The following is a 22,978-nucleotide window of genomic DNA, read 5'->3' as shown; positions in this document are numbered from 1 at the left end:
AAATAGTTTTTTTTTGTTTTTTTTGGTTGAAAAAACATAAACAGACATGCATTTAGTATGTGACAGAGTGAAGCAAAAACTGGAAATAAAGGTTTGCTGTTTATTTGACAAAAATATGCTCAAATGGTATGACAGGGTTAACAATACCCATAAAGTACCAACATTACGGTGCAATATAGTCATGGTTCAAATTAGGTTTGACTTTAGATATAGGCGTCTTCAAGTGTTTCATCAGCCATTCTGTCTAATCAATGGGAACAAACATGCCACTGGTTTGGTGTGGTTGCTCAGAAAGAGGATTATAGATATTTATGTAAAAGCTAAATGCTACAAGACCATCTCCAAGCAGCTTCATATTGGTCCATTCATGCAATTGTAGTCAACTTCCCAAAATATGGACGCAAGAGGAAATGCAACCCCAGGTTGATCTCGTTGGTTGTGTGGATCGTAAAAAAGAGCCGTTCAGAACTAGTCTAGGTAAACTCTAAGTTTAAGGTATGTCACTTTCTAATAACAGTCACATTATGAATCATAATGGGCTCTAAAAAAATATTTAGAAGGCCTTTACTGTTGACAGAAAAAACATTGAACAAAATGATAAACCCTAACATTTTTGAACTTATGATACAAAACTGGAACTTTTTGGCTCCAGTCACATCAGTCGTGGTTCAGGAGCCAAAACTACTTTGAGAGGGTAAGCAAAAATATATATATTAATACATAAATTAATGCTTAATCTATATTACTTGGGCATATTTAAACAGTGCATTTATGTGTTTTATTCTGTGTTTATGCATAATGGAAATAGGTTGTGATTAATAAAAAAAAGGAGTTTTTGATTTTATTTAAGTAACAATGGACTGTTTGATTTATTCACCTATAACGGTAGCTATTTTAGAAAACAATTATCAACTTATTTTTACGGACAAGGTGCTAGGCCTCAAGATAAATGCTACTTTTAATATCCTTGTATGCCTTTGTTGTGGTTTTATAAATAACTGTTTATTTATAGCTGGTTCTGGATTCGAAATGAAGTAAATCAAAATCCACTGAAGGAAGATCAAATGCTCTACGATGATGTCATAAATGGCTTGTCTTGCTCACTACGTCCGTTTTCAGCCACACTAGATGGTTTTCATTTAAAATGTTTGTAGAATAAAAACAGCTAGTAAAAAAAACAACACAATTTTATTGTTGCGGCCAGGTATTCAGAATATGTTATTAGATTTTATGAAGCCACACACATTGTACTACATAGTATCTGTCTGAATAAAATATTTTGCATACGACGTATGTCTTCAATAAGCTTCATTTCTTTCCAACGGTGCATGCTGTGCACTTCACTGTGTGTGTTTCTACATCTAGCAACTGGAAAAGCTGTGGAAGAATGTGCAGCAAATGTCAATGAGTGCGACAAGAAAGGCCAGAAAGAGACAAAAAAACAAACCTCTTTTTAAAGCAAGCGTGTACACAAATGAAGACATTTTCTTACCGAACACGTTCAGGCTGACTTCCTCCGTTTTCTCCCCTGCCTTGTTCTTGGCAATGCAAGTGTAATCTCCTTCATCCACCTTCTTGACATCCTTTATTATCAATTCAGAACCATCCTCGTTCAAGTTGTATTTGTCACCCGCTTCAAGGACGACATTGTTACTGTAGCAGAAGGGAAACAAAAAACCCCAGCAAAGGTTCACATCACGAGCCTTCTTTGATACATCGAGCGAGCTACAAATAGGTTTAACTTATCTGGCACATAGCAATGCAATACATACAAAAATAATTGATGAGAATATTAAATATATTTTTTTTTAAATCACAGCTTTTTAGTTTTTTTTTGTAAAAACAAAAGCTGTGCAGCAGCCCATTTTCTCTTGTTTTTCTGTCCTAAACCTTCTTTGAGCATCTTCTTCAGGTCCAACATCTCACATCAGTTTAGCTGCACCGAAGACAGATGTGAGCCAAATCTGAGCTCGGTAATTTTATTTACTTCCCATCTCTGCAAACTAATGCTTCTCGTAAAGGTTCGTCTTCACACCCGGGCTGCTGCGGTGCTTCGTCAAAGTGATCAGCGATGCGCCATAAATGTGACAGCACCCTGAGCAAACACCTACAACAAGAAATGATTCCTGGATGTTGGACACATTGTGTGAACTCAAGGTAATCCTAAACAAAATAAGTGAATCTGCACCTTTTTATTAAATTAATGTACTGTGGCTTAGTAAGAATATACCGTTTTAACATAACTGGCACCTTTGCTCATAAGCTTCAGCTTGGATATGAGAAATAAAGGTTTTGTTTTATTCAAAAGAGCAAGCACGCCATGCTAAATGTCTTTGAAGAGCAAACTTGAAACTAGAAAAATGAAGATTAGCTGCAGCAACAAGACGGAACTTCTACACGCCTCATCAGAATGCTAAATTTAATATGTTAGAGAAGCTCCAATGAGGTTTTTTTTTTTGTTTTGCTGCCAATCACTGATACCGATCACATGGATTGGCTGTAATTTTTTTGATTTACCCTAGTTAAAATGAGTGTTACGTGATCTGGAAAAAAGGAACCATAAATCATCTTAATCTGACCCTTTTTTACTGATCAAAACAGAAAAGTGACGTACTGCGCCCAGGTTACAGTGGGTTCAGGGAAGCCATCTGCATCACAAGCCAACAAAGCAAATCTACCAACGTCAGCCGTCGCGTTGACATCAGACATTCTGGCTCGAATGGTGGGAAGCACTAAAAAGAAAAACAAACAAAACATGTTAGATGTGCAATTTTAGATTGACACACAAGTATGGCAGTCAGGGGTGCACAGGTACATGTGTTTGTACCAAACATCATGGTACATATTCAGTCAATTACCGAATCGATTGATGAATACGTAGGTCACAGCCTATAAATCTATCATACTGGGGAGCATGTGCATAAGTTTTACTTTTATTGTTTGCTAAAGCTATCTTTGCTGCACAACAACCTTTAAATAGGAAAGTAGTACATGCAGTGTGCTGCGGGGGTAAAACCCAAAATGTCTTTTAAAACTGGTCAAGCACCTGCTTGAAAATGTCAGGTATTCTTCTTTGTTAAATGCAGTTACTTATTTTTATTTACGTATTACTTAGGTAAGTATCTTGTTAAAAAATGTAACACTGTGTTCAGTAGCTCAGTCTGAACCTTAATCACACAAATACAAGACAGGAAGAAAACTGAAGTGAAGAATTGGGCTACATAAACTGAGACACGGCCCATATTAAACTTTAATGTAATAAAACTTCCTAAAATATCTTATTCCAACAAAACCTGCCTGACAATATGTCAGTGTGGATTTTCAGACTGTAGGATCAATCTGATCATGTAAGCGAGGACAGTTAAACCTCTGGTGTTAAAAGAAAGATTATTCTGACAAGAGCACAAAGAGCACCCCCCCCCCCCCCCCCCCCCGGCCGAAAACATTATATAGCGCAGGGCGCGACACAACCGTGTTAGCAAAAATGCTACTGGCAACACAGATGCGACTCCGTGCCACCACCCCCATCCTGTCAAAAAATATACGAGCGCCTCGCCAAGGGAGCTGATCTATGGGAAACACTGATCATAATTACATGAAATAAATATCTATAGAAATTCTTGGTTTAGTTGATTCTAGTTTAAGGTTACCTTCTGCTCATTCTACAAGCTTTTATTATTGTTTCTTTATTTAATCTTTCATGTGTTGCACAAATTGTTTGAACATAGTAATTTAGAAATATGCTATTCTGCTAGTTAGTGTCAAATTTGTCTGACTTGCCTAAAGTGTGTTAGTGTTTTAGCCTAAGCTACTTTATTCTCAAGATTTTCTTGATTTTTCCTACAGCAAATCATTATATTTGGAAGAAACTGGACTAAATCATTCAGTCATTTTTATTTTGTAACAAACATCCAGTAACCTGAAGCACAACTAAAGGGCATGAACATATAATACACACAGACGGATCAGCTGGTTTACGCAAAGTCCAGTGCATCTATTTGTGTTTTGCTATATTCACAGTACCTTCATGAATAGATACAATTCTAAAAGGCCATGTGGACAAATGAGCCACCTGATATTTTTTCCTGCAGAGCACTACGAGCCACTTATTAGGCTTAGAAAAGCTTATTGTCTGTGTCTGACAGTCATTCTAATTGCAACGCTCTATTTTGAACCAGACATTCAACTCACTGCAGGTCAGGCAGAGTGTAGAAAGTGATACGACCGCTCACCATTAATGATGACCTTTATTGTCCGCAAGTCAATTTCTCCCCTGGCCATGACACGAGCCTCACACGTGTACATTCCCTCATCGTTCTTCTTAATGCCACGTATCTGCAGATGGCCATTCTCCATGATCTTGTATCGCACTGAAAATCAGGGAAAAGCAGAACAGAGCACGTTTCATGCACTTTAAAATATTTCAGATTATTGCGATCCAACAAGCACGACCATTGTATGCATTTGAATATTTTAGTGAACACGTATCTATTAAAATTGTACTTTTATATCCTCTTTGGCTGTTTTAAGCTTTGTATGTTGGTTGCAGGATAAATGTCAAATGTTAAGATAAGAAAAGTTACTTGAGCACGTAGATTCAAATTATTGTGGGCAAAGGTTGTCAGACTAAATACATCTTGCAACTGTGATTGTGTCAAGAATCAAACAGATTTAGAAAGGAAACTCAAACATATTTCTTCCCTGCGACATGCCTCAGCTCCTTTTGGAAGATCTCAAGGTGTTCCTTGTTCCAGAAAGGATTCATAATCCCTACAGCAAAGTCTGGATCTGCTGCAGGGTTTCTTCTCACTAGAATGTGCCTGAAAATCCTCTGCAGGAAGGCGTTCAGAATGCATGTGACCAGAGTGGCTCCTCTGTGAGATAGACTAACATAGGCCCTAACGTACCCCTATTGTGACGAGTGACAGGGCAATCTGCATATGTATCTAGCTTACCTCAGCTTTATAACTCAAACCCCACTCGCTGTTCTTTGAATTGAGAAAACTCCTCAGATGAGAAGCGAAACGTCTTCTGTTACAAATAAAGTCCAGTTGTTTTGGTCTTGAACTTGTTTGAATTTACCACGTCCTGGATGACTGAGAATCTTGACCAGCATACAGGATGGACCCTAATCAAATACCAGAAGCCTCTGAATGGACTGTTTTCTATGAAGAAGAGCAACAGCTCTACTCTGAGCTTATAAATGAAAGATCTCTTTACTTATTATCCATCATGTTCCTATGAAGGAAGTCTATTTCAGCCACTTGTATACAGTATCTTGTTCATAATCCACTCGTCATAACCATAGGTGGGGAAAAGAACATAGACAGACATGTAAACTGAAAACTTTGATTTTCAGCTTAGCTTCTACTTCATCAGGAGAGACTGGAGCAGTGCCCGGACGAGGCTAAGATCCCACTCCATCCTACCATCAATTGTGTACAAAACTTGCAGATACTTGAACTCCTCTGCTTGAGACAAAGACTCACCCCCAACCTGGAGGAATGCTCTCACCAGGTGTTTTACATAAGAAAATAAATATTAATAATTAGTAAGAAGAAGTACGGAAGTACCGATCTGCTCACCACAGACTCATGTTCAGGCTTTATTTATGAACTATTTTGCTTGATACAATATTTTACCAATAATTAAATGACCTGCGTTGATAGAGTGAGCTGTCTCAGTGGAGCCAGGTGTTGTTCCTCAGGTTCACGAAAATCCAGGATTCAGAATTCACAGCCGCCACGGTTGATTGACAGGAATGAGCTTCTCTAAAATTTGTAACTGACAGTGCTGGTTTAAAAACGGTGAAGTCTTTCACAGGTGCTACATCCACCTGGATCCCCGCTAGCCTTGCAGCGGTAGTTTAAAATTCTTTGTTTAAGGCTGGGGCTTCATTGTGTTTTCCTAATTGGAAGCACCCGTGGCAGTCTGGATAAAATAAGACATGTCTTTTGAGGCTGGTAGGGGGTCTACCACCCTTAGTGCTGCAGCTCCTTTTGTTACACTGTTATTTTTTTTTCTTGAGACATGTTTTAATGAAATAAAACCTAACTCGACAAAGTCGGTGTTTTTCTCTACTTTATGGCATGGCCCACAAGCTAGGACTTGTGGCAGGGGTGCATGCTCAGAATTTGAAACATTTTATATACACTTATTTTTTATTATTTAAAATATTTATGAGAACTGACAAGCCCTCCTCAGCTTCTATTACCACAGCTGTAGAAGAGTAATTTCACTGAGAGCAATATAATTTTTGAGGCTTGCAAGTGAGTTATTTAATTGTCATGCTTTGCATTCTAATTATGCTGAAGTGCATATTGTAAGGAGATGCTGTAATTCTGATTCCACACATTTGTGCACTCAGCTCTTAATTTATGTCTCGCTGACATGAATGACCAGTTTTTTTGTGAACGTTTGACCTTATGGTTGGGTCAATTGCTCCTCTGAGGAAAATTGCACACACAGTTTTCAGTGTTGGTTACAGTTACTTTTTTTTTTCTTCTAGAGAGAAACACATTCCACGAGAGGAGTCCAACAATAAAAGCAGGCTCACACAGCATCGTGGTGACTCCGGTGGTCACCAGGGGAGGGGTTACACCGAGGTGAAAATGGACCAAGTTCAAGTGCAAAACCAAACACTTCACTTGCTTTAACTGATGATTTAAGACTCAGAGCTTTAAACCAAAGATTTCCAAATCAAAGCAAGTTGCTTTGGGTGAAATTGACTGAATTGAAATTACATTATTTGCACCAAATGTTTTAAGCTCAACTTTATGGGAGTTCTGCTCTGCCACCTCCTGCACCCACAGCCAGACTCTAGTCAGCTACACCTGTTGATCATCGACTTGATGAGCACGAGGAGCATACAAGGCTGCAGAAGGCCTGCCAGTGGTAGTCTTGTTCTAGATTTTTACTCATGTTTGAAACCAAACATTAATAATTTGTATTTATCTCCGGGCCTCCAGTGAGTTACACTTGATTCCCTGAATCCTCCTCTGTGGACCTCAAGCTCCTCTGTCCCCCATTAACTGCCTCCACACCTTCCTCCCATTAACCTGAACACATGCACCTCCTTCACCTGAAACCATATGGATCAACCCTCCTCACGTCTGACCCCGACCTCCACTGTAAGGAGAATCTGCAATAATATTAACACCCTTGGCTACAAGAACTCCAACCACCTCTTTGCTCCGCAGGGTTCCAGTATTCTCTGTGGCTTATTGCATTGTTTCTCACTTTGTAAATAAACACTGTGAACTCATTCTGAGTCTTGGTTAGGGCTGAACAATTAATTGCATTTGCAATCATATCGTAATATGATAAAACAAAGTCCATGCTCAATAATCCAGGTATACAATCCAACATTTTTCAGTTAGGTCATATGGACGGTTTCTTTTTTTGTGCTGAAACGTTTCGCCATCGATCCAGAAGGCTTCATCAGTCAAGAAAACACACAACACAAAACTGATTCTTCCCCCAACAGCTTACTCCAAAGTGGAACAAACCAGTTATGTTGGTGCTAAGATTGTGTCTTTGGCACACCCCCCTCCTCTTATGCCGGCCCTCTTCCTCGTCGACAGTCCTGTCAAACTGGTTCAAAACCAAAAAAAGTCCATGCTCAATAATCCAGGTATACAATCCAACAATTTTTAGTCAGGTCATTTCCTTGACTGATGAAGCCTTCCGGATGGAAGGTGAAACGTTTCAGCAAAAAAATAAACTCTCCAGATGACCTGACTGAAAATTGTTAGATCGTATACCTGGATTATTGAGCATGGACTTTTTTGCATATTAAATCACAATCGCAATATTGAGGTAAAAAAAAAAAATGCAATTAGAATATTTTCCAAAATCGTTCAGCCCTAGTCTTGGTCTCCATTTCATTGGTCCTTATATCTGGGTATAGCTGCAATTGTCACAGACTTGGGTTATGTTAAAACTCTAGTTCTTAATGCACAATTCAAATTTTTTGCTTGGATTAGATATTTTGTGTTGTTGCTTAGCTTATAATTTAACTGTGACTGTCAGACTGTGAACAGTCCATGGCTCTGAAGTGACCCGCATGAGCAGAAGACGTGACGTTATGCAGCTTGCTGTGTTTACAGAATATGAATGCTACACATGTTAGCATGTGTGTATCTATGCAGAAGTTTTGTGCAGTCAGAAACGATTAAAGTATTTTCGCACACGATTGTTCCGTCCAGTGTTTACATTCGACATCGTCTCTTGCCAGCTACTCCGTGTCAACATTGTGCTTTTGGAACAGGAGCAACATATAGAAGGTAAAAAAAACCTGAAAAATTGATTCTATCATGTTAATACTGAAAAGGTCCAACAGCACTGTTAATATTATATTTAAACAAAGTTAAATCTGGTCCTCTGGATATTCAAAAAATGTTGAATATCCAGAGGACCAGATTTAACTTTTTGAGATTTTTCTACCTGTATTACTGAGCATGCATCAGGTTAATTTCAAATATTGCTGTAGATTCTCAGTCGTTCAAAAAACAACAATGAAGCAACTATACTTTAATTTTGTAGATGAAGTCGTGCAGAGCTCCACGATTTAAACTGCACAAGGTTGGAACTGATTTCAACACCTGGATCAGTTCACATAGCTCTACCTCAATGACGTCAAAGTCGGATGAAATATGGCATGACCATTCAAACTGTGGTCGCTTTGAAACTTATTAGAGATATTTCTGATTTGGTACCACATATAAAAAGATCTGGGTTGGATTTGAAAAATAAAAAATGGTCACATGCCGACTATCGGTAATCAAAAAACCTGATATGAGTCATAAATGGGAAGAAAAAAAAATCTGATTTGGTCCATTTTTGCCTGCAATAAGATTGTAGACTTGAGTTCTCTTTATCTCACTGCCAGAATAAGTGTTAAAAAGATCCATATAGGTACCAGTCAAACCCAGTACAATTATAAAAGAATAACCATATTTTTAAAACCTTCACAGAAACTTATCAGTGTATTCCTGCAGGCTATTTATTTCTGCGGTGTTCTTTACTTTTTTCTCTTGAGCAGAATGTCACGGCTCCCAAGAAATCTTCCCAGCAAAGCTACAATTGTTTAAAACACCGGCATCTGCGCTGATAAAGGGATTATAACGCAAGACGGATTTGAAAAGTTCGGTGGATCGTTTCTTGTTTTTCCTTTTAGTCAGGTTCGCTCTGCTTATTATACCTGAATGGTGGAATCAATGGTAACCGCTGCAAATCAAAGTTAATTACAGCCTTTTTTATGTGTAGAGGAGCGAGCGACAAACTTCTCAGAGCCTCCTTTCAAGCCTCAAGTTGGTGAGCATACTTCATATGCTAACGAGAACACGTTTCAATAGAAAGAGAGAGACGTTAAAAAGCACAAATACAGGCAGCAAACCTAGCAATCCTTCAGTGAGCAAAGAGTTTCACCCAGTTATTGACTGCCAACCATACAGATGCTCCACTCCTGGGAAAATACAATATAACCTGTTGTTAAGTTAGCTAACCTGCTACACTTCAAAGGGTCTCAGTGCAATTTTCTCTTTTGTTAGCATTGACATAAATAAATTACAGTGTTTGCTTTTCTTTCTTTCTCCACCTTTTTGCTTTTGTTAAGTTCAGTTTTTCACAGTTCTTCTATTTTGACAAATTAAACTTCATTCCACTCTCAGAGATCCTTTCAACCGATTCCTGCTACAGGCCTAAATATACTACTTCCAAGTGCCTGTGGTATCTAAGAGGTCTACAACTACCTCCTGCAGTAAATGCTTAGCTTTGTTCACAGACAACAGGGAAGGGGAGCGGGAGATTCGGAAAGAGTGTTGAAAATTGATTGGAAAGCACGAACTGGCAGACGGCATTGGCAGGAAGGTGAGGTGACTGCTCAGGGAGTCAAGTGGATTGGAGTGCACGGTGGCTCCAAGGTGAGAAAGCAGTTCAAGTGCAGGAACAGGTTTTTTTTTTTTTTGGTCGTTGTTTAATCTGCTCACCATCTTTGGAAGCTTGGATTCTGGAGCCTTTGTGCTGCCAAAAAATGGTTGGTGGTGGAGAACTGACAACATCACAAACTATGTCAGCGTTGTCGCCCTCGTTGAATTCCTGCAGACTGGGCGCTCTCTGGAAAGTGATTTTTTCTGCAGAGAAAGGTAAAAATTAAAACATATTATATTTATATTTGTATAAATCACAGATAGAGGACCAGCAGAAATGAATCACACACAAAATATTAAAACTGATTGATGTTAAACTAGTGACCTAATATGAAAGTGGTTTGATTAAAAAGGCTTTTAGATTTAGTTTTAATGCTATTACAGATGGTTGCATGTGCTATGGCCAATCTTTGAAGCATACTAAAAACGCCACTATTAAGACGTTATGTTAATGCCTTTAAGGGTAATATAGACAAATAAGAGGAAAATGCTGGACTCAAGTATGTAAAGTCCTATTTCTAAAAATAGCTTCATCCCTTGTGCTAAAAATAACAGCATTTCCCCATGTATATGATTCTATATATAGTAAACTGTGTAATCTGAAATGTACAAACATTAATCTCCGGCTTCCGTTGGCCAGGTGACATATTTTCAGAGCCTTTACTGATATTTCTGAATTTGCCAAATTTCTTAATTATTATTATTATTATTATTAAAGTGCTTCCCCTATCATTATACAAGCAGAGTGCCCTGCCCTGTCCACAGAAGCGACCCCTCAACCCCGTCGACAACTGCCTGCACTGATGTAGCGCTATGCTAGCAACGCGCAATACTGACGCGCTAGCTAAAAAGCTTTGACTCTGGATGTAGCGCTGGTCATTCCCCCATCTGTTACGGAAGCACGGTCCGTATGCGCCAAAAAAAAATACTTCCAGGTTGCACGGATCGCCATTGTTTATGAATAAGAACTGTCTTAATTTACAAAGTACTTAGAAAAGTACGTGCTCTATCTCTGCCGATCTTCATGTTGCTAATTTACGCTACCTGTATTTCCATTAAAATTACAGACACATTTACGCCTTTGGTTAAGATGATATGAGATACATTAGACCTGACCCCCAGCCTGGGCTGAATGAGAAAACCAATATTGTGCTTATGTGCATTCGTTTTATGTTCTTGAATTGCTGTTCAACTTAGGTTTAAAGTATCACTGAAGCATTCCTACAAGGAAGCAGTCCATCATGTGTACAGCTCTTGTGGTGTCTGAGTGGCTCAGTAGTTTCTGCAGTGATGTTGATGTTCAATACGTTAAAAATACCTTAAGAGAAAATAAAAAACTTGGTATAAAACACAACACTTACGAAAGATCGTCACTTGAACTGTAGCTTGAGCCTCCTTGTCCCCATCTCTTGCCACGCACTTGTAGATGCCGGCATTGTCTATGTTGGCGTGGTAAATGGTTAGAATCGATGTTGTTTCATCACTGCGGCTCACCGAAATGTTCGGCCTGGTTGGAAGGATCTTTTCACCACTGGGAGCATACCAGTCTATGTCTTTAGCATCTCCAACCACTAAAAAACAGAGAGAACAGTGAAGCAGGTGCACAAACTGCCTTGACAAAAATAATGCAAAAACCTGTTTGCTATAAATAAATAAAAAACACTTAAATATGATAAGAGTGTGAATGTTTATGAAGCATTCACACTACTGTGATCCATTTTTCTTTAGTACATTTTTCGGCATCTTTCTCGTTCCACAATTTGTGTGTTATTTCAACAACTCGTATATCAAAACGTTCAGCTCGTTCAGGAGAGGGATGCTATGACTGTTGGTATTGGTGCAACTTTAGCTTTTTGAAATATTTAGCCTTTTCTGCCTTTTTTTCTCATTGGAAAGGAATTGAGCTCATTTTACATCCTTCAAATCTTTAGATGTGTTTACAACCTTTTTCTGCTCCTTTCACATTTTGTTCTACTTCAGTTTTTTTGGCTTCCTTGTGCAAACTTAAATATTTTTTCATCTACTTTCAGCAGTTTTTGTTTTTCATCCATGTTGTGCTCCTTGTGGATTCTTGCTGGTAACTACAACATGTTTGTGCTTCTTTAACTTCTTTCTGCTAATTTCAGCTTGTTATGTTCCTTTCTGCTTTTTGTGCTATTTCAGCTACTATGTAGCTGTTTTTATGCTAATTTTAGCTTTTCCAGCTATTTACACATTTTTTGCACCAATTTAAACTGTTTTCAGCCTAATTCAGAAAAAAAGTGCTCTCTTCACTTCCATCTGGTAACTTAAGATATTTTAATGCCTTTTCAGCATTTTTTTTGTGCTAATTTCACCTTTTTTAATTGAACATTTCCACTTTTTGTGCCAATTTCAGCTTCTTTCAGTCAAATTAGTCAATTTTGAACTTAATTGTTGGTTTAGAACTTAATTGTTGGCCTTTTATATATATATTTTTTTATATTTTCTGTTTTTTTATATCTTGTGTGATTTCTGGGGTATGTTCCTTTGTACTGAAACTCTGGCACAACAATTTCCTGTGGAATCAATAAAGTTTTATCTTATCTTATCTTAAAATGGGCAAACTATTTCTGCTTTCTTCTGATAATTTAAGCTTGGTTTATCTTTTCAGCTATCTTGTTAGCAGTTTGTCTTTAGCTAATTTTACCTGTTTTCAGATAAATTCAAATTTTGGGGGTAATTTCTGCAACTTTCAGCTTAATTAATTTCTGCTACTATTTAGCTGTTTCATGCTAATTTGAGCTTTTTCAGCTATTTCCACATTATTTTAGCTCATTTCATCTCTTTCCCATCCTTCTGGTAGTTTAAGCTTCTTTCTTTTTCAGCTACTTTTCATGCATTTTTTTTTCTAAATTCAGCCTGTTTTGGCTAATTTCTTCATTTTTGTGGTCATTTCTGCTTATTTAAACCTAACTCAACAAATATGTGTTCTTTCTGCTTACTTCTGCTAATTTAGGCTTGTTCTACTTCCACTTCATTTCATCATGTTTTTAGCTAACTTGAGGTGTTTTTCAGCAATAAGCATTCACACTGTATTTTCGCAGGAAATGCAGTTTCTCTTGTTTGAATTAGCCATACTATTATCAAAAGGTTAAAATACTTACTAGCGTGCTGATTTTGTTAAACTATTGTATTTTTTTCTTTTTATATTATTTATGTTTATCACTGAAAGTGTGGAATTACTTCAGCATGATTAATAGTGTTTAAACTAAAATGATTTAAAAAAAATTTGATCTGAAAAGGAACGGAAGTTTTTGTTTCAACATGATATGCATGAATGCATCATGAGTGCATGATATGATTAAAAAGTGGTATAAATAATTTGTATTTATTCAATTGGGGGCAACTCTCAGCGACAGAAGAATCCAAGCATTTCTCCTTATTCAGTTTCCATGAAGGAAACCGTTTTTGTTTTGCAGAAATACATTAACGACGTCCCGTCTAATAAAGAACACACATGGTTCCTAATTTAGTTCGACAGTTGTTTCCACTAAAAGACTTTTGATCAAACTATAAGAAACTTTTGGCATAAAACTAAATATAAACTCTGTCAGTTTCATAAAAAAAGGCTGTGCTTTATGTTCCATTTAAAAATGCCATAAAAGCGTTGCTCCTGTAACTTGATATTTGTAGAATTCTTTAGAAAGCAGCAGAGAGAGATCAGATTTTTAGTCAAGGCCAGCTGTTCTATGATCAACCAATCCGTTTGCTCAAACTATCAAAATACAATTTTATATTTTAGTTTATTGGCAATAAATGGATAAAAGCTGAACACAGCCACACATCAATTTCTTTGTATATCCCCCCAAAAAACATCTGACAACTTGATTTTTAGTGTTGTGTAATGAAAACCAGCAAAAATGTTTGTCATAAATTGTTTGATACATTAAAAAAATGTGGTTATAGTTATTTAAGTCTTATAATCACCTGTCTTATGTATGTCACCCTTAATGCCTGAACATAATATTTTGCTAAATTCATTTATATTTTCTTTACAAGCAAAATCCTTTTCATTTCACCTGCCTGTCATCGTTTTATTAAATGACCTCAATCAGTGCATATAATGAAGTCATACGAGGTAAAATCTGCATCAGGCTGAGTTAATTGAGGTTTTACCTTCACAGAGGAAAAACTTGGACTCCCCCACGCTGATCTCCCCATAAGATGGAGTGATTTGCACCTGAACCGCAGCTGAAGTGGAGAAAAGAGAGAAAGCAAAACATACATTAGCTTTTTGATTCCATCTAGAGGAATAGTGCCGTGGAGCCAAAGTCCAAAAAGGCAACGCTCCAAGTTATATTGCGCTGCCCGCTCAGAAGAAACAACCGTGTTCAGCCAAACTCCCCTAAATGAAACTTTGGGATTACATTTTTATGTTCACTGGAGCGCAGCATCTCAAGGTGCACATTGTTTTTGAATTTAATCTCATAAAACTGAGACTTATTACCAAACAGTAACATTTTTGGTTTGCCATCCGTTTATTTTGAATTTCTTCCCGTCTCCATGAAAGAGAAAAATGCAGAAATCCAAGATAAATAATCTTTTTTTTTTTTTTTTGGCTCCAAACATTTTGTAGGAGACACTTTTAATATGACAGTAAGGCTGCAGTAGCTTGTTGGTCAATGCTGTGGCTTTGTAATGCTGAGGTTGTGGGTTCGAGCCCAGCTTGTGTCAGAAAGGGCATCCGGCATAAAACATGGACCTTTATTTATACAGGTTAGTCTCATTGAGCCACGAGGACCCAGTTGCAAGAGAAAATTGTTTTAAACAAAGAACAGTACCACTTTACAATAAGGCTCCCCTTATAGATGGCTAATAAATAGTTTATAAACATGTTATTAATTCCTCTATAAACGCTTTATAAATCATTATCGTTTAATATGCATTAAGGGTGACAGAGAGACAAAACTGATCAGTTTGTTGCCAAATAGTGAGCCAAATCTGTTCATCTACATTATATATTTCATCTAGATTTGTTATATTAAAGTATAAGTGAGCACAATAAACATTTGTAAATCTTTTTTTTTTTTTTTTTAGGATACATTAGTTGTGGATACTTACAATGCAGTGATAAAGTTCAATATTATATCCTAAAAATAGGTTTACAGATGCTTATTGTGCTTACAATGTAGTAACAGTCTGAAATATTTAATATAACAACTCTAGATGACTATTTAGCAAAAAACTGCTCAGTTTTGTCTCTTTATCGCCCTTAATTAATGCATATTAAGTAGTTATTAATGATTAGTAAAATGTTTATAGAGGTATTAATATGTCTATACATTTTTATTAGCATTTATAAGGGGAGCTTTATTGTAAAGTGGTACCCAAAGAACACAGATAAGGTACAGACAAGAACAATCATATAAAGAGCAAATAAAATTAAAAGTAAATAGAAGAAATTGGCCCTGTGATGGACTTGCGACCTGTCCAGGGTGTACCCCGTCCCTCGCACAGTGATTGCTGGACATGGGCACCGGCGACCCCCGTGACACAAAATGGAATAAGCGGGTAAAGATAATGGATGGATGAATGGATAGAAGAAATTGTATAAAAACTAAACAAAAACAGCTACATTATAAAGCGATGTAAAATACTAAAAACAAGAACATGTCTGCGTTGGTCTTCCATGAACTTAACAGATGTTTAAAATCCCTTGGAGAGGTCAAGGTCGAGAGCTTCAGATCTTTTTGCAAGATATTCCAGGGAACAGGAGCGGAGCAGGAGAAGGCCCTTTTGCCAAGTTCAGTCTGCACTGAGAGTACACTGCAGGTAATAATGTCCTGAGAGCGCACGCTGTAGCTGCACTGACGATGTGAAATGTGGGAGGAGATATAAGAAGGCAGCAGACCAAGAAGTGATGTAAAGATGAAAATGTACCAGTGAGAGAGACTGCATGAAGTTAATGATGACCAGTTAACCAGTGAATACAGGGTGCAATGGTGGGTACGGTAGTTACAGCTAGTTATGAATCTTAACACACCGTGATAGACAGTGTCCAACATCTGCAGGGTGCTTGCAGGAGCGTTGATGTAAATAAGAACATTTGTAAATTCATGTGAGTTGTACCCCTGTGGTAAACCCATGAAGAAGGGAGCAGCCGAAATAAACTTACTTCACTTTTAACATGCAGTAAATGAACTTCTTGACATTTGAGACAAAGCTCATATGTTGTTTTAAATTTCCCAAAAAATCTTATTGTCAGTCGCATCACATGTCGTACATGAGGTGGAACGAAAGTGTTTACCCAAGGTCCTAGTTACACCTCAAAAAAAGCAAAATAAAATATAAAGTTTAAAAAGAAACTGCATAAGTATCTAAGATCTACGATAAACGCCAATAATGCAAAATAATACGGTATTTTATAATATGGTATATTACGGTATAAATATCACCTTGAATGGAAAATATTTACATGTATAGTGTACATCTGAATACCCAAAGACAGACAAACAGTTTGCATTTTTACTTGAATGGAGATATATTGAATCTTCAGAAAGCACGTATAAGTATACACAGTAACACAGTGATCTATTTACTGAAAGTTTAAAAAGCAACTTGACTGAGTCTTTCCAGATGCTCTCCTTGTTTTACCGAACCCAGCTTCTCTTGGCAGGTGATTTAGATCTTAAATCCAAGAGTATGCTTCTTTTTTTGTCTGAGACTCAGATGCACTTCAGCATTAACTAAAGCAAGAGAAGCACAGCCAAGATTCATGAGCAGCACCTGGCGCCTGTTCCTCCCTTCGTGCTCGCAGATTAAAAGTCATGCATTTGAAATGAAAACTGTTAAAAAGGCTAATCAGCGAATCATCACCTGTACTTGTTCATCAATATTAGTGAAAATGCGATAACCTTTCAGGTGTGACGGTTTACTATTAGGCTTTCATCTTCAGTAACAGGCTGCATAGAAATGAAAGCGCAGCCTGCAAAATGCCCATGAATCATGATCTAGTGCTTGACGGAAAAAATAAAATAAAATCCAGCTGAGCCTCCAGCATGTCACCACTTCACATAAATGAGTTAGTCAGCTTCAGCTCAATTCTCCCCAGGAGCTTCGTGGGAATGGCTGGCAAGGACTCGCCATTCACAGACAGGTAGCCAGCTACCGTCACGGCACAAGATGGCATTGATGTTTCACAGAGCGGCAGTCAAACAGCTTTAGAAAACATCTGTGACTAAGAAGAGACTCTCACAGCCATGGCCTTTGTTGCTCGTCTTCTCCTGCAGTCATTTGATTTGAAAGGGCATCACAATTATTGTGGAAAGCCTTATCGCAGCCTAAATGCTGGGATGAAGGGATCATGTGGAGCATTTAGAAAATGTGAAAGGTACACATTCTGTCTAAATGCTTTGGAAATCAGCATTACCAACGTTTTTGGCTTTTAACTTGTAAGCAGTTTACCGTTCTGACTTGAGCTGTGCACATAATAAAAAGAAAACAAGAACAGACGATTTTTACCTAAATTAATTTGCTTCTTCCAATAATGTTCAGTCAGATCATCTGGACGGGTTCTTTTTTTTTTTTTTTTTAGACGTTTCGTCCTTCATCCAAAGCACTTCATCAGTCAGAGGAGCCATAACAAACTCAGTCCACAAGCAGCAAATCTACATAGTGGACCAACCAGTTTTGCTGGTGATAAGATGGTTTCTGGGGCCCGCCCTCTCCCCCGTCGACTCCTGTGAGGCTGCCATAGCCAAAGTGGTGCAAAACATCAAAGTTCATGCTCAACAATCCAGGTAGAAAATCCAATAATGTTCAGCCAGGTCATCTGGACGTAGGGGTGCACGACATTGAATTTTTGGCCGATATCCAATATGCTGATATGTTAAAACTTGTTTGTCCGATACCGATACCAATATTTTTTTCCTAGACCTACTTACAGAGCCTAGATAGCTTTATCTGCTGCGGGATTAAAATACATTATTCTGCATGGTCCTTGTCAGTTTGGCTTCTGCCAAATGCAGATACCAAAAAGGGGGATGAAAGTGATGTAACACTTCAACTTGGATGTTTAATGTCAAATGTATTCATGACATTTACCCTCTCTAACACAATAATAACACCTGAACAGTGCAAATTTGTAAATTTTCACAAATCTAAACTCAACCTGTTCACAAGCGACAAGTGAAAAGTGCACAAGTAGTAGTGCATTAATAGATATACTGGACTGTTTCTTAAATTAACAATTAACTAAAAACGGACGCCTTTTATATCGGTGAGTTATTTTGATGGAATGGCAGACGTCCGATATTTAACTTTATCGCTAATATCGGCTGATACCTATACGATGCTGATAATATCGTGCATCCTTATCTGGATGGTTTCTTTTTTTTTTGTTCTTTTTGGTTGTTGTTTTGTTTTGTTGAGACGTTTTGTCCTTCATCCTAAGGACTTCATCAGTCCGAGAAGCCACAACAAACTTAGTATGGGACTTAGTACTTAGTACAAACTTAGTGCTCCCTTACCATGGGAGTGTGTTGCTTTTGGGACTACGTCTGCTGTGGGTCCTCGGACTGATGAAGTCCTTTGGATGAAGGACGAAACGTCTCCAAAAAAAAAAAAAGATAACATCCAGATGACCTGACTGAACATTTACGTTTGGGGGAGTGGTGGCGCAGAGGTTAGAGAAGGTGGGCCTGTGATCGGAAGATCGCCGGTTCACGCCCCAGTACCGACAACATCAAAAATGTGGGTGGGGTAGGTGAAGCATCCACACTTGCCCCCACCCTCATTCGCTCCACTCTGGAACCATGAGCAAGGTCCTTAACCCCCATCTGCTCCCTAAACAGGTCTCTCTTGAAAATGAGTTCTCGTGGCTCAATGAGACTACCTGTATAAATAAAGGCTAAATAAAATAAAAATAAAATACCTGGATTATCGAGCATGAACTTTGAAAGTTTGTTTCTTCTCAATGTACGGACGACCTCATGTGAAAATCCAACCAATGCTCCGATTCTGTGGTTTTCTGATGAGAGCATGACTTCTTATGAAGAGAGCGTTTCGAGTGAAAAACAGTCAAACTGATAGATTCTGGTGCAGAACACCTGGGCCACATGTTGTGCTCTTGGTGCAGCTGTGGAGGAAATTGTTACTACTTAAACTAGAAAACTGAAACTGAAGTGGAATAAAATGGGAGAAGTTTCTTTTCGAAGCAAGCCGTAATATTTCTATCAGTAAACAAGTTGTTTTTTCCCCCTAAATCCCATCATTTGTTTATCTAGCTCATTCACTTGTCAAGGACTAAATGAAAATTAGAGGAAAAAAAAATCTAATTAAACATTTAAACCTAATTGTCCGGAAGGAATTAAAGTAAACAAAATACAAATTCATGCCCTAAAGCAAAAAAAGGGTTTGTTTGTGTGTTTTCACTTCACGTTGCAGAGCGGTCATATAAAATACATGATGACATGCTGATGACAGGTCAAGCTGCTCTCTTCACTGATAAAACTGTCTCTCTGTCAACAGCTGGGTTGAAAAGCATCTCGACTGTATAAATCCTGCACTCGTTATTTTTCCAGAAGCCATTTTCTGATGTCTCACCATGGCAAAAAGGAATTGTTAATTCCTGTGGGATTTCTGTTCAGCAATCTTGGTTTAAATTAACAAAATATTATTGTGCTGAATTTTTACTATCGTCCTTCCAGTTTCTGTCACAGCAGTCTCCTGGGTGACAGTGTTGGGTGTTGGACTATCTCAGCCATCATCCTAATTTAGACTAACAGTCACTTAATCATTTCAGACATGACATAATTGAGACCTGATGAGACAATTTTAAGGTTCGGACATAGTTTCCATGCCTGCATGTGCAAGACCACTGGGCCCTTGCTGATCTGATTTTTGCATTTGCACAGACATCGCAACGTTTAGAAGAAGCTTCACGAGACAGTGCCGTTATTCAAATGTTTTTTGTGACTCCTCCCGTAATACTAACATGTGCAAAAACAGAACTTTACTGAACGTCTCCTCGTTTAGTTTTTCAGTCATTTGAAAATGAAAGTCGGTGAGGAAGATTTACCAGAGTCAAAAAGATAAAGGGTTTTCCTCCGGGGGGGGGGGGGGGGGTAGATCTAAATTCTCCATAGTGTCAGTGGTTTCCAAGGTTTTCATCTTCTAAGCCAGAATAAAAAGACTTATCAGAGTCAGAGTTTCTTTATTGTCATTCGCACCTCATGTGGTACATGTGGTGGAGCGAAATTATGTACACAGGGTCCCAGTTACATCCAACAATAAAATGTATAAGAAAAACAGTAATAACATCTAAGATATGAACTAAGAAAACCATCAACTAAATATACACTAAGCACTCATAACATAAAACATTGAACATCAGCACAAACATGAACATGAGTCTGTGAGCAGATGTGCACGCATGAACACATCAACATTGAAACAGATCAGCAGCAACATGAAACAGATCAGCAGCAACATGATATGGTTTTTCACAGTGATTATTCTAGTTAGAGATTCATGAGTCTAACAGCCTCAGGGTAGAAGCTGTTCCTCAGTCTAGTGGTTCTACACTTAATGCTCTTTAACCTCCTTCCTGAGGGGAGTGGGGCAAAAAGTGTGTGTGCTGGGTGAGTGGGGTCCTTCATGATCCCCAAACTATTGATGTAAGTACAAAATAAAGCAAATAATTGATAAGCTAATACAACAAGTACTGCAATGATCTGGTTACTTGTCCCCCCCCCCCCCCCCTGCTGTTTTGTGTTCTGTATCTTTGGATCCTAATGTTGTTAATGTGTTCAGTTCTTTGCAGTGTTTTTCACTGTGCCGTTTCTCGGTCCTCCTCAGTCAGCCTGCCACACTCGCCTGTTTCCAGTCTGTAATCAGCTCAGCTGTCGTTCATCCTCATATATTAGGTCTCCAGCCATGATCACCCCAGCACTGCATTATTGGTTCCCCCTGCCACTCGTTAGGTTGGACCTTTCATTGTGTCTCCTCTGTGTTCCTGGTAACCATCATCGTAAGTTTTAGCAGTCTCGTCAACATTTATCTTTTATTTAAAATAAAGTTTTGTTTTTGTGTCCCTCATATAGAGTCAGTATCCTGGGTTCAACGCTCCTCCATTCTGACAGGTACATTGATAACGGAAACAGCCTTAACAACCTTTTTACATTTTAATCCACTGACTAATGTTTTAGTCTCTTGTAACAGATTGGCAAAAAACATATCTTCAGTTTATTTTCTACACTTAATTTGATCTTTGAAGATCATCTCAAAATGTCCACTTGATGTTTTATTAGCTTCAAATGGGTCTAAGTCCTAACTTTGGAAACTCCTGCTCTAAATAGCCAACACTATTGAAACATAGTATGTTCAAGAATCTAAGTGTATGCTCAGTCATCCAGGTACAAAATCCAGTAATGGTCAATCAAGTCATCTGGACAGTTTCGTTTTTTTGTGGAAAGACAACAAAGTTCACGACATTTCGCCCTCTATCCGGAGGGCTTCATCAGTCTGGGGAGTCCCACGTAAACTGTTTTCCCCACTAAGCAGTACATTCCTTTAGTGGACTAACCAGTTTACTGGTGATAAGATGGTTTCTGGGGGGTTGTCCTGTCCCCTGTCGACTCCTCCCAGGCAGACAACCACAGCCAAAGTGGTTCAGGACATCCAAGTTCATGCTCAATCATCCATGTACAAAAAACAATAATCAAGATTGGATCTACCATAAGGGCAATCTGGGCACGTGCCCAGGGGCCCTTGGCACAGAGGGGCCCTCTGCTGGCAGATTTTTTTTTTCTGTAACAAACACCGGGCGCTTTGACTCCACTCATCCGTGCGATACAGCGCTGTGAGGGAGGATGGTGATGCTGCTCACAATAACAGTTGCGGTGGGGCAGAGTGAATTTCCGGTTTTCAAAATAAAACACAAAACCTGATAAAATTCACATATCTCATTTTCTTCCTGGTGCTTTTACTGTAGAAACGCTTCTCCAAGAAACTTCCGGTCCGACACCGGAAGTATCAGTAACAGAAGGGTTTTTTGTAAGTTAGTTGCATTCAGTTTAATAATAATAATAATAATAATAATAATGTCATCACAATGTCAGCACTGTATGTTTCCATACAATGGCGAAATTAGTCTCTGCATTTAACCCATCCACCACCAGGTGGTGCAGTGGGCAGCTATTGAAAGCGCCCGGGGGACATTTTGGGAATTAGATGTGCTGCCCAGAGACGCCACGTGATGTGCAGTGACTGGGGATCGAACCTGGGACTCTCGGGTCCCAAGCCGGCTGCCCTGCCTCTACACCATCTAAAGCAAACATTGTTTTTGTTTACACGTGAAGTTTACTACAATGTCCTAGCGGGGTTCAGGTCCTGCTGTGCTGTTCACACGGCTGCACGAACAACCAGACCAAGCTAAGGCTACAGCAAATAGAGTTTGATCACGGATCCTAAACAAAAAAAAAAAAAAAAAGATTGTTCCTGTGAAGCGGTTTCCATCTCTTGAGGAATTAAGAAGAATGTGGCTGAAAAATGTGAATTTGAAGAATCCACCCAAAACGCTGCATGTGAGCTCATTTCACTTTGTAAACAAACAGCCGACGAACTCTGAGTTTCATTCACTTCCTATCCTGCACACAGACAAGAAAAAGACCTTGAAGAAAAGGTAAGAGCCATCGTGCTTTCTGTGAAGTGAGTAGGTCAACAATATAAACTGATAAGATTGTGCCAAAAAATGCAGGTGCTGGTCATAAAATTAGATTATCGTGAAAAAGTTGATTTATTTCAGTAATTCCATTCAAAACGTAAAACTTGTATATTCTATTCATTCATGACACACAGACTGATATATTTCAAATGTTTATTTCTTTTAATGTTGATGATTGTAATTGACAACTAATGAAAACCCCAAATTCAGTATCTCAGAAAATTAGAATTTTACTTAAGACCAATAAAAACAAAAGGATTTTTAGAAATGTTGACCAACTGAAAAGTATAAACATGAAATGTATGAGTATGTACAGCAATAAATACTTAGTTGGGACTCCTTGTGCCTGGATTACTGCAGCATA

General features: G+C 38.3%; 1 protein-coding gene across 1 annotated transcript in view; it reads right to left on the bottom strand.

Moving 5' to 3' along the window:
* ncam1a (neural cell adhesion molecule 1a) overlaps nt 1-22,978 on the bottom strand; it is a 345,049-nt gene that overhangs the window by 81,493 nt on the left and 240,578 nt on the right. The window contains exons 2-7 of the mRNA XM_037687811.1: nt 14,067-14,141; nt 11,291-11,500; nt 9,990-10,133; nt 4,233-4,370; nt 2,615-2,732; nt 1,493-1,653 (exon numbers count right to left, since the gene is read on the bottom strand). Coding sequence (XP_037543739.1) covers nt 1,493-1,653; nt 2,615-2,732; nt 4,233-4,370; nt 9,990-10,133; nt 11,291-11,500; nt 14,067-14,141 — 846 coding nt within the window. The remainder of the gene's footprint in view (nt 1-1,492; nt 1,654-2,614; nt 2,733-4,232; nt 4,371-9,989; nt 10,134-11,290; nt 11,501-14,066; nt 14,142-22,978) is intronic.

This window comes from Nematolebias whitei, chromosome 14 (assembly GCF_014905685.2).
Source record: "Nematolebias whitei isolate Nwh7 chromosome 14, NemWhi1, whole genome shotgun sequence".
In the NCBI taxonomy this organism is placed as follows: Eukaryota; Metazoa; Chordata; class Actinopteri; order Cyprinodontiformes; family Rivulidae; genus Nematolebias; species Nematolebias whitei.
The sequence above is the reverse complement of the archived record's forward strand: the minus strand, read 5'-3'. Positions and strand labels throughout refer to the sequence as shown.